This window comes from Geotrypetes seraphini, chromosome 2 (genome assembly GCF_902459505.1).
Source record: "Geotrypetes seraphini chromosome 2, aGeoSer1.1, whole genome shotgun sequence".
Lineage (NCBI taxonomy): Eukaryota > Metazoa > Chordata > Amphibia > Gymnophiona > Dermophiidae > Geotrypetes > Geotrypetes seraphini.
This window is the reverse complement of record NC_047085.1, coordinates 3,825,107-3,838,123: the sequence shown is the minus strand read 5'-3', so window position 1 is coordinate 3,838,123 and position 13,017 is coordinate 3,825,107. Positions and strand designations below refer to the sequence as shown.

General features: G+C 41.9%; 1 protein-coding gene across 4 annotated transcripts in view; it reads right to left on the bottom strand.

Annotated features, from left to right (window-relative positions):
- HSF1 (heat shock transcription factor 1) overlaps positions 1 to 13,017 on the bottom strand; it is a 260,811-nt gene that overhangs the window by 202,783 nt on the left and 45,011 nt on the right. For all 4 annotated transcript variants that reach the window (XM_033934485.1, XM_033934483.1, XM_033934484.1 and 1 more), the window contains exon 3: positions 7,090 to 7,226. In XM_033934485.1, coding sequence (XP_033790376.1) covers positions 7,090 to 7,226 — 137 coding nt within the window. The remainder of the gene's footprint in view (positions 1 to 7,089; positions 7,227 to 13,017) is intronic.

Here is a 13,017-nt window from a genome sequence, read left to right as displayed (position 1 = left end):
GAGTTAGGGAAATATCTGAAGACCATGATTCCTTAGAGCTGCTGCTACCACTACCAGGCACTTGGTGAACACTCTGGGCTACGAGGCCAGGCCGAAGGGTAGTACTCTGCATTGATAGTTCAGATTCCCCACCCGAAATCTGAGGTTTTGACAGGAGGCCGGATGCTCCATGGCCCCCCTCTGTTTCCCCCTGATTGCTGTCTGCCTCCCTCCCCTGCGTGCTCTGTGGCCCCCTTCTGTTCCCCCCTGATGATTGCTGTCTGCCCCCCTCCCCCCAAAGCAGCCCCTTTCCCTCTCCCCCTGGTCCCCTGTTGTGCAATGCCTGCCTGCCCCATGGAACCCTTCTGTTTCCACCCCCCTCCCATTTTTACCCTCCCTCCATTCCTCGAACTGGAGCTGAGGCTGCATCATTCACCTCTCGACCCAGATCGTCGAGCAGGTTCTCCTGCTTCATGGCGGTGGGCAGGGCTGTAGAAAGACGTGCGTGTGTGGCGGCAGTGGCAACCCCGACTCCTTCTTCAAGCCCATGTCGGGAAGGTGGAAAGCGGCCTGCAAAGTTCACTACAGCGGTTGGCGAACCTCAGCAGGCCGCTTTGAAGAGGAGCAGCAGCGGGAGGGAGGAGTCGCTGGCGTCTTCTGCACAGTCACGCGCCTCCAGCTAGCGCAGGCGCCGTGAGGCTGACACAGAAGCACACCTCATGCCACCAGGAATCACGATTTTTGAAAAGCGCATGCGCGCTTAGCTTTTTATTATTATGGATGTACTCTTGTAACCCGTTCTGGGCTCCTTTGGGAGGATGGGCTAAATAAATGAATGAATAAAAAAATAAATAAAATTAAATAAATAAAAATAGATTACGTATTTTTTGATTCTATTCAATTAGAGTAATTTCTTGAACATTCTTAGTAACCTCCTTTTTGTAAGTTTGGGTAGAATTTTCCTTTCTTGGTTATGATAATTTCAATGAAAATAGGAGTTTAAATAGTTAAATGCCTCTATAAAATTAAGGGTATGGTTATCCCTTATTGATTACCAAATTTTATGTTGTTATGTAATGCAATTCTTTCTCCTCAATGATGTGGGCTTGATGGGATTTCTGATTTTCTATGACTGATTTAAGTTGTATTAAGAAATAATATTTCTATATTTTTTGTGTAAATTCCCATATCCTGTATACTTGTTTCAATACGTTAAAAAATTTCAATAAATAAATAAATAAAAATAAAATATATTGTATAGTCTGTTATTGAGAAAGACATGGGGGAAGCCACTGCTTGCTCTGGATCAGTAGCATAGAATGTTGCTACTTCTTGAGTTTTGGCCAGGTACTAGGAACCTAGATTGGCCACCATGAGAATGGGCTACTGGGCTTGATGGACCATTGGTCTGACCCAGTAAGGCTTTTCTTATGTTCTAACTGGCATGCTGGGAAGCAAAAGATGCGAGTGGCTCCCAAAAGGACAAATTATACTTTCTGAAGGTATGGGATCCCTGTATTAGAATTCTGCAGAGAGAACGTAGTCTTTTGCTGAATGATCTCGGCTTATAAGATGGGGGGATGAACTTGTTGGGAGTTGTATGGAATATACTGTTACTGTTGTTGGAGGAATTGATCCTCATGGGGTTGGGTTGCTATGGGCGCGGTTGGACCTGCTCTGTGTGTTAATTAGGAGATGGTACCTTAGCGACTAGGGGGGAATGCTTTTTCTCATATGTTGCCATCTGTATTCTGCTGGCTAGGTCTACAGGGTTCAGTATTATGGCACTGACATCTCTGTATTTAATTTGAAGAGCATGGGGGCGTGGAAGGTTGTGGAAATTTTTTTTTTTTTTAATTACTGTATTTTTCATTGTTAGGAATATGATATGGATGATGTCTTTTGTCATCAATAAAAATTGTCTTCTCTAAATATTAATGGTGAGAGGGCAGACTTGGCAGGTGCCTTTTTGTAATCTAATAGGCTTGGTTAGAAGATTATTAATTAGAATTCTAGAGGTAGGTTGCCAATAAATAGTATGAATAAAATAAAGGAGTCACCAAAGAAATTATTTCAGGACCTATAGAAGGAAGCTCCATTCAACTCTGTCGAAGGCTTTTTCTGCATCAATAGCTAGGCCCACTACAGGTTCTGAAATGGTCTTAGCCAAGTTGCTAACATTATGAAATAATCTAAGGTTATCACCTATATATCTGTTTTTAATAAAGCCTACTTGATCATATAATATGAGAGTTTCAATAATTTTATTAAGATGAGATATATTTTGGCCAGAATTTTATAGTCAATATTAAGAAGTGAGTTAGGTCTATAACTTTTAACTAAGTTTAAATCTCGATTGGGTTTTGGAAATACTAGAATTGTAGCTTCAGCAAAGTTACATTGTTGATTGGGATGAGTGTGGAGAAAGCTGTAATAGTTCAAAAGATGTGAAGCAAATTGTAGAATTCATATGTTCACCTATCCGACAATAAAGGCCTGCCTCTACAAAAGATTCCTGGACAGAACTCTTGCCTTCCAGGCAGGTAAATGGAACGATTGGCTGGGTAACATTACCATGAATCAAACAAAATTAGATTACGTCTCCATGTAGGGCTACAATTAGAATTTTCAGCAATTTTAAGATGTAAGGAAACTGGAGCATGATCCGAAAGCATTATTCCATGGATATTAGATTGTACTAATGCAGATGATAAAGAGGATAACATGAGAAAATAATCTAGTCTAGTATATGTATTGTATGGGGGAGAATAGCATGTAAACTTTTTCTTTAGAGTTGAGTAGTCTCCAGGGATACTAAGCTGAAATTGCTGATCAGATTTTGTAATTCACCTAAAGTCTTGGTTTTAGCTGGTATGCATAATGATGATCTATCCATAACTAATTGCCTCCAACTATGTAAGGAATACCTGGATAATTTAGAAATGAAGTTTGAAGTGATCTGAAAAATCAGGAAATTCATTAACCAGGGTATAAACATTGAGTAGAAGAAGGTCTTGTGATATGATTTTAGTATGTACCAGACACCATCTACCTTCTGAGTCTGCTGTATGGGAGATTGAAGATGGTAGGGAGAATTAAATATCTTGATACACCATTTTTCTTTCTTATTGCAGGTGAATAAAAATGATTGGAGTAGCATTTGAAGGTAGGTTTTAGTACAATTAGTGGGAGAGAGATGGATCTCTTGCAGAAAAATGTCAGGGTGAAAGGAGTGTAAATAGTTGGAAACTTTCTCTTTTAATGCAGTGATTTAACCCATTAACATTAAATGTGTAAATTTAGCATTTAAGTTTTGATGAATACAGAACATCTATATAATATAATATAATGTTAATCATCATCAATGTCAGTGATTTATAAGTACACAGAGACCTGAAAATAGCAAAGTAAAGATAAAATGACATTCCTGAGAGTTCATAAAAAATTGCAGATCTACACTCTCAAGGAACGTAGGGAGAGGGGAGACATGATCGAAACATTTAAGTACCTCTCGGGACGTGTCGAAGTGGAAGATGATATTTTCTTTCTCAAGGGCCACAAGAGGGCACCCGCTCAAACTCAGGGGTGGAAAATTTCATGGCGACACCAGAAAGTATTTCTTCACAGAGAGAGTGGTTGATCATTGGAACAAGCTTCCAGTGCAGCTGATCGAGGCAGACAGTGTGCCAGACTTTAAGAATAAATGGGATACCCATGTGGGATCCCTACGAGGGTCAAGATAAGAAAATTGGGTCATTAGGGCATAGACAGGGGGTGGGTAAGCAGAGTGGGCAGACTTGATGGGCTGTAGCCCTTTTCTATCGTCATCTTCTATGTTTTTATGTTTCTAAAACAAGCAAAAAAAAAAATCTCTGGAAACAAGAAAAAATACCAGGAATAATCAATTTGAAAATGATATGAAGTTATTAGGGTGAGCTGATATCAGCTATCGGAGATCACACATGAGGTAAACGTTGCCATCCAATGTTATTTGATTAGACAACATATCATTGCCTCAAAGATAAGTAGATAAAGGATAACCTTGAAGTATCAACCGTAAAGACTGTTCCAGACAGAAAGAAATAGGCTCAATTCATCTTGATGAAATCAATGAATTTCTGGAGTTCAGTTGGATCAGTATAGGTGGTGGTTTGGTTATTGCAAGTGATCTTCATGTGTGCAGGGTATAAAAGTCCAAATTTGGCTCCTATATCTTTTAAATCCAGTCGCAGTTGCAGGAAATGCTTCCTTCTATAAACAGTGATTTTTGCAAGATGTGGAATAAATAAGACCTTTTATTCCTTGATATAATAGCTGTTTATGAGATTTAGCTGCAGTCAATATCTTTAGAGAGTGCTGAAATCTGAGATTTTTTTGGGACAATTGGTCTCGGTGTTTTTTGATTTGCAGTGAGTCATGAAGGTACTCAATGTGCACACTATATTTCAAGAGGAGTAGAGAAAGTTAGGCCCAACACCAACAGAATCAACACAGTGAGAAAAGAAATAATATCGGTTCCTTCTGATCCTTCTGGAAGACCAATGATTCTTAAGTTGTTTCTGCATTTTCTATTAGATAGATCTACTAGATCAAGTTTCAAGTTTATTTAAAATATTTGATATGATCGCAATATCCAAATCCAACGCGATTTACAAAAATTAAAAGTGGAAAAAATAAAAAAATCCAACCAACAGAACATTAAAAACAATTATGACATAAAAATTCAATTGAGGGGGGGGGGGGATAAAAAAATTGGATTAAATACAATTCCAAAACAAATGAAAAAGGATAGGTAAGGAGACAAAAGGTTGGGGAATGTTACCTGCTTAATTTCTACTTAACAGTGTTCCTTGTCCAGATAAATTCCAGAATGAGGTCATATGATATTAAATGGGTCAGTTAAAGATGTCCTTAAACAACCAACTTTTTAGTAGCCCTTTAAACTTATTAAGTAATTTTTCTTCTCTTATATTGGATGGAAGCAAGTTCCAAACTTGAGGAGCTGTAACAGAAAAGATCATATCCCTTCTTGAATAAATGATTTTTAATGACGGAATTACTAACAGAGATTTTTCTTCTGATCTTAAAGATTTTACAGGGATGTATGGTATTAGAAATCTTTCTAAAAATGCTGGGGCTTTGTTTACTAATATTTTATGTGTGAGTAAAGCTATTTTGTAAGTAATTCTATGGTTTACCAGTAGCCAGTGATTTTCCTTTAACAGTGGAGTTACATGATCAAATTTTTTTTTTTCGTGATAATTTTTATTGCGATGTTTTGGAGAATTTGTAGTCTACGTATTTCTTTTAAGGTAGTCCCTTTGTATAGGGCGCTGCAATAGTCAATTTTAGAAATGACTAGGGAATGTATTAAGATATTTAATGATGATTTGTCGAGAAACACGGACAATGATCTAATTAATCTTAACCTGTCGAAACAAGTTCTTTCCAGTGAACTAATTTGATCATGGTAGCTAAGCTTTTGGTTTAATATGACCCCGAGAATCTTCACCTTAGTAACTACTGTAAGGTTAATTGTGTTTATGGTTATATTGGCTCCTAATTTCTGACCCTCCCTACATGGAAAGAGCATAGTCTCTGTTTTGGATGTATTGAGGGCCAATTTATTGCTGTGCAACCATTTTGATATTTTAGAAAGTTTCTCATTGATTGCTGTAATTTCTCCATCTACGCTAGTGTTTATGGGTTATAACAATTGTACGTCGTCTGCATATGCAAATGGGATAAACCCAATTGACTGACTGAGTGTTAGCAGTGGTGCCAGGAATATGTTAAACAATAGCGGGGATAGAATTGAACCTTGCGGAATCCCGAAGTTTGTCGAGGTTATCCTTACCGAAGAATTATTGAATGTAACCTTAGAATAAGTCGAATTTCCTGATCATGTTTGTCTAGCATGGTAAGCTTGATGGAATATTCACGAGACTGTTCAAGAGCGTCAATGCGGTGGTAGGCATCACGTACAAGTAAATATACTGCATTCCTCTAGCTCTGTTTCGGTTATCGCATAATTTAACAATTGCTTTTAATTTTTGATTCACCCTTGTATTAATGTACAGTGTAGTTAAATTGAATTACTTATCTGTAAACTTGTTATCTCTTTCAATAAAGTTTAAATCTTCAAAAATATATTTAAGGGCACATCATGCTGCATTTTATATTAGAATTGGAATCTGGAGTCTCTATAGTAAATGCATTTAAAAAAAAAAAAAAAAAAAAAAAAAAGCAAATTAGGAATTACAGTGGTACCTTGGATTACGAGCATAATCCATTCCAGGAGCATGCTCGTAATCCAAAATGCTCGTTTATCAAACTGAGTTTCCCCATAGGAAATAATGGAAACTCGCTTTGATAGGTTCCCACCCCCACCCTCCCCTCCCGAGGCCAGCAGCGCTGCTCCCCCCCCCACGAGAACCGGCATTGCTCCCCCCGAAGGCCCCCCGCGAACCAGCACCCTCCCCCCCGCGATCTGCACCCCCTCACGCCGCCATCGGGCACCCCCTCAGCCCCCCCAGTTCACGTTCGACGTGAACTCTCAGGCCTTGAGCATGCGCACATGCTCAAGGCCCAGCACAGGAAGCAGATCTTCAGGCACCGGCACCACGCACAGAACATGCTGGTGCCGCTGCGGAGGCTACAGCAAAGTAAGAAGAGAGTTCGGGTGGGTTGGGGGGACCTCAGGTCACAACGGGGGGTGCCCGATGGTGGTGGGGGCGCTCGCAAATCGAAGCGTGCTCGGTTTCCGAGGTGCCGATTTTGCGAATGTTTTGCTTGTCTTGCAAAACACTCACAAACCGGTGCACTCGTAAACCGAGGTACCACTGTATTCAGAAAGGAATGGATAATAGAAAAATGTATAATGCCCTCTATATATGTACTGTGCAAAGCTCTGGTTTATCCATGTGAAAACAGAACAACAGAACTACAAAAAGTACAGAGAATTGGATGGAAGGGCTTCTTTAGGAAGGACTAATTAGAGTAAGGCATAATTTACTGATAATCTCTTATCTGTCAAAATACTCCTCAATTTGGCCACCTTGACTCCCTGCATGCAGAAGCCGGAAGTAAAGAGAACACACAACTACTTACACTAGTAACTTTCCGTTTAATGTTCTCTAGCAATTTTTCTTGGCCCCGCAGAAAGTAGGGATGTTGGAATTCCGTATCATCTTTCTCGGGCTTCAGTAGGCCACCCTGCTCTATGTGTACCACCTTTCGAAAGCCATCTGCAAGAGACAACAAATCATCTCAAGCTCAAAGAAGGCAAAATTTGAATTTACCTGCTCAATTTCCTTTTCTCAGGTCCTTCTAGATCACTCCAGATAAGTGGGTTAAGCTCCCCAGATGGAGAAACAGCAACAAAGTAAATGTCCGTAGACAAAGACTTACATAGTTCATCCTAGCTGTCCAACAACCTGCTTATATTTAGAGATTGTATGGGATATAAATGTTTTTAAATAAACAAACAAGGCAATCACTACGCTTTCAGTGATGATATCATCAGTTTAAGGGTCAGTGCAGCACTGAAACCTTCCAGTATACTATAGAAAAAAGAGATTATGTCCTTACCTTGATAGGTGTGGTGTTCTGAACAAGTGGGTTATTTCCCCATGGCCACAAGCCATATACAGAAGGAATCCACTCTGGATTTTTTTCTGTGATCCTCCTACTTCACTGGGAGCGCTACTGCAGTTAGTACCCAAACATGCAAGAGCTCCATCAAAATTATGTGAAGGACACAATGGGCAGTTTCCCAAACAAATCAACTGTTCTGCTCAAACATAATAACATGAACACTCAATGAACAAGTAACAGCCAATAGAAATATCAAAGGAGCTCAGGTAGTACCCCTGTAGATGCTAAGAAAATATTATACAGAATTCTTCAGGGCCCAAAGGGCTGACTAGCATCCAAGATATAACTTGGACAAGAATAAAAAGAATGAGACCATAGGCAGGGGCAGGAAGGATAGGTGTTCTGAACTCCTGCCCTATCTACTGGAAAATATATTATTAAGGTAAGGACAAAATCTCTTTTTCCAGTGTAATAGGTATGTTATTATGGACAAGCAGGACATACAAAAGCAGTCCCAGAAATCCAGGGTGGGCTGACTGCGCCGGCTCACAACATGGAGGAACCACCGAGTTTTTGGCGGTATAAATTTTTTTTAAAATAAATAAATAAAAGCAGAATCCTCTCTTGCCGCAACATCCACCGTATAAAACTTTGCAAATGTGTGTAGAGTGGACCAAGTCACCGCTCTACAAATCTCAGCTGGAGAGACTGCCCTAGCTTCAATCCACGACAAAACAACACTTCTTGCTGAATGCACCTTGACGGAAAGTCTGGTCTTCGAGATCTACTGGCAGGCCAGATTTTCAGGATATCCACAATGAATATGCATGAGAGAGATTTGCCAGCACTGCCTTCTTGGTATGCAAATCTTTCTCATGCATGTTCATTGTGGATATTCAGAAACCTGGCCTGCCAGTAGATCTCGAGGACCGGACTTGGGCAGCCCTGATGTAGGCTAACATAAGAACATAAGAATTGCCGCTGTTGGGTCAGACCAGTAGTCCATCGTGCCCAGTAGTCCACTCATGCGGCGGCCCTTTGGTCAAAGACCAGCGCCCTAACTGAGACTAGCCCTACCTGCGTACATTCTGGTTCAGCAGGAACTTGTCTAACTTTGTCTTGAATCGCTGGAGGGTGTTTTCCCCTACGACAGACTCCAGAAGAGCTTTCCAGCTTTCTACCACTCTCTGAGTGAAGAAGAACTTCCTTACATTCGTACGGAATCTATCCCCTTTCAATTTTAGAGAGTGCCCTCTCGTTCTCCCTACCTTGGAGAGGGTGAACAACCTATCTTTATCTACTAAGTCTATTCCCTTCAGTACCTTGAATGTTTCGATCATGTCCCCTCTCAATCTCCTCTGTTCAAGGGAGAAAAGGCCCAGTTTCTCTAATATTTCACTGTATGGCAACTCCTCCAGCCCCTTAACCATCTTAATCGCTCTTCTCTAGATCCTTTCAAGTAGTACTGTGTCCTTCTTCATGTACGGCGACCAGTGCTGGACACAGTACTCCAGGTGAGGGCGCACTCGTCGTACCAATGTCCAGATCATTTATAAAGATGTTGAAGAGGTCCAAGCACCGAGCCCTGCGGCACCCCACTGGTGACGCTCTTCCAGTCTGAGTATTGTCCATTTATCCCCACTCTCTGTTTCCTATGATCCAGCCAGTTTTTAATCCATGTGAGTATTTCACCCTTGATTCCATGGCTCGCAATTTTCCGAAGTAGTCGTTCATGTGGAACCTTGTCAAACATCTTCTGAAAATCCAGATATACAATGTCGACCGTGTCGCCCTTGTCTATGTGTCTGTTTACTCCCTCAAAGAAGTGCAGCAAGTTCATCAAACACGATCTGCCTTTGCTAAAATTGTGCTGACTGGTCCTCATCAGCCCGTGTCCGTCAAGATAATCAATGATGCAGTCCTTTATCAGCGACTCTATCATCTTTCCTGGTACCGAGGTCGGACTCACCAGTCTGTAGTTTCCCTTTCTTGAAGATCAGCATAACATTTTCCCACCTTCCAGTCTTCCTTAATCTGTCCCGATTTGATCGACAGATTAGCTATTAGTTGAAGCAGTTCAGCTATGGTCCCTTTCAGTTCCTTGATGACCCTTGCATGGATGCCATCTGGTCCCGGGGATTTATCGCTCTTAAGCCTATCAATCTGCCCACACACCTCCTCTAGACTAACCATCAATCCTGTCAGCTTTTCGTCTTTGTTGCCATCATATAGCCTGATGGGTTCCGGTATGCTGTGTACATCTTCTTCGGTAAATACAGACGCAAAAAATGTGTTGTTTGTCGGTGATTGCTTTGTCCTCCTTTAGCACTCCCTTTATTCCATGGTCATCCAACGGTCCCACCGCTTCCTTCGCAGGTGATTTCCCCTTAATATAGCGAAAGAACGGCTTGAAGTTCTTTGCCTCCTTGGCTATTTTTTCCTCTTAGTCTCTTTTGGCCCCTTTTACCACCTTGTGGCACCTGCGTTGATGTTGTTTGTGCTTGTTCCAGTTTTCATCCGTTTTTGACCTTTTCCATTCCTTAAATGAAGTTTTCTTGTCTCTTATTGCTTCCTTCAACTCTACAGTGAGCCACGCCGGTTCTTTGTTCTTTTTCCTCTTGGATCTTTTCCAAGTTGATACGCAGTCTATATAGATTTTGCGCCTCGGTGTCTATCCTTAAAAAGGGACCAAGCTTGCTCTAATGTTTTTACAGTGCTTATCCTCTTCTTAATTTTCTTCCCTACCATGAGTCTCATCCCTTCGTAATTCCCTTTTCGGAAGTTCAGTGCCGTGGCTGTCGTTTTGGAATGATGTTTCTCCCCTGCATCCAGATCGAAGCGGATCATACTGTGATCGCTGCTTCCCAGCGTCCCTTCTACATCTTGTGCCGGTCCTCGTAGGCCATTTAGAATTAAGTCCAGAATTGCATTTCCGCTAGTGTTTTTTTTTGACAAGTTGTTCCAGGAAGCAATCGCCTACAGAATCCAAGAACTTGGTCTCTCTAATGCAGCCGTACGTCAGAGGAGGGGCGGGATTGCGTCAGGGGGAACATGCTACCGAGGTGGAGAGCGGCCTGCGAGGTTCGCTACAACCGGCCAGCGATCCTCAGCAGACTGCTTTGAAGAGGAAGGCAGACGTGAATGAAGAGCATCAGCAATGGCAGCGGTTTGTGTCTGGGGGCCCAATTTTTAACACCCTGCGGGCCAGAGTTTGACATGTCAAGACTTAAGAGTGAGTGAGGGCGGGAGGGGGGAGTTGCTGGCGTGTTCTCCACCTCCTTGCGTCCGTGGTCACCAATTCAAACTTTGCATGTGCAGTAGGAGCCATAAAACCGCCACAGGCTCGTACACAGGGATCAAGAAGTTTGAAGTGCGCATTCGCGCTTGGAGTTTTATTATGGTAGATTGTAGTTTAACCCCTTTCCCTTTTATAGCATGTTGGTCCCTGTACGGTTTGTGACGAATAGGAAAACACTCCAATTCACAGTCATTAATCACTATTTTTTTCTTGTGGGGACGCAAAGTCCGAATCACTGATACAAAAAAGCCATCAAAACATATACCTCCAGGGTAGCATATAAAAAGTCCCAGATAACATTGTCAAAGGCTTTTTCCGCATCGAAGCTAACCAAGATCAATGGGATATCTCACTGTGCCCTTTGACTAAGGACCAAAGCATCCACCAAACGTTTTTTGCTGGTGTTCGTCCCTTCACAAAGCCCACCTGGGAATCATGAACTAGGTCCGGCAACACCATCGTTAATCATTTGCCATGATCTTAACCAACAACTTCACATCGGTATTTAATAATGAGATTGGTCTACATAACGTCACCAACTCTGGATCCCGTCTCGGCTTGGGAAATACCAGGATCTGCGCCACATTCAAGGAGTCAGGAAGAGCTTCTGCATTCACCAATACATTGAACAATCTAACCAGAAGGAGTATAATCTCCTCCCCTAAGATCTTGTAGAATTCTGCTTGGAAGCCAACCTCTCCTGGGGCCTTCATCAATGGACTATGTGCTATAGCCCAATAATCCTCCTCTGTAGTGATGGGGGCATTTAAGTGTTTCTTTGCTGCAGCCAATAAGACGGGGCAGCTGGAGGGTGTCCAGATAAAGGAAACCCGGGAGCCCCTCATCCACTGGAGCGCTATATAGCTTCCTATAATACTGATAAAACAAATGACATATGCTCCTATCTGATGACAATTGTTGCCCCTGAGCTGTTTCATTGTCATAACTCGTTTAGGTTCTATCTTGGCAGACACCAATCTTGCTTGCAAATGCCTCCCCTTGTTACCATGCCTATAGAGGTAATACTTATAATAAGTCAACGACTTATGTGCTCTCTGCTAAAGGAGATCATTCAGAGCCACTTGCAAGTCTAACAGCTTCTGTTTATGCTCCCTGGTACCCAGCCATTCATATTTCCATCTTTCCACTCGAATCAGCGGTTCTACTCTACAAATCTCCCTATCTCGAGCCTTCTGCAAATAACTGCTATAGCTACTGATTTTCCCCCGTAGTACAACCTTAGCTGCGTCCCAAGAAAGCACCGGTTGTCTTCATGGGAGGAAATGTACTGCCAGTACTCTTTCCAACTGGCAAACAACTTTTCCTGAAAAAGTGGGTTGTGATAAAGAGCAAGGGGAACACCCAGCGCTGCCTCCTCTGCTAGGTACCTCCCCACTGAATCCATACCCATGCATAATCTGAAATGGTTTATGTCCCAATATCAGCCCAATTAATTGAGGAAAAAAAGTTTGGACACTAACATATCAATACGGGATTGAGTACCGTGAACCCGGGATAAAGAGTGTAATCTCGCTCCTCCCCATGGAGGACTCTCCAAACATCCACTAAGTCCAAGGCTACCCTAAAATGATTAAATGCTTTCGCTCCCACCTCTCTCTCATTTCCGCCATCCCCTGTACCATTCACCACAGGATCACTAAGGGTATTAAAATCACCCCTTACTATGAGGGGAAAATGGCTGTAAGGCATTAATTCAGTCAGTGAAGTGTTGCAAAAGGTTTTATCACACACATTGGGAGCATATACACTACAAAGTACCATCTCCCTTCTTGCAATCATCCCCTGACAGAGCACAATTCTCCCATCAGCAGGTCTATCCAATACCTGTAACTGGTCCACTATTCCTTTACAGAACAGTATGGCTACTCCCCGCTTCTTGACCTTGCAGAGGCAGCCACACAGTCCCCCATCCACCAATGTTTTAGCCTAGCATGCTCCAGATCGTTTAAGTGTGCCTCTTGCAAAAATTCATTATCTATCCTATGACGCTGTAGCTGTTGAAAAATTTCTGAGTGCTTAATGGGGAAATTAATCCCTCCAACATTCCATGTCACCTTCACCATAACCCAACCTCAACATGTGAAACACAAATACCCCTAAAACACCAAAATAAGCAGCCCCCA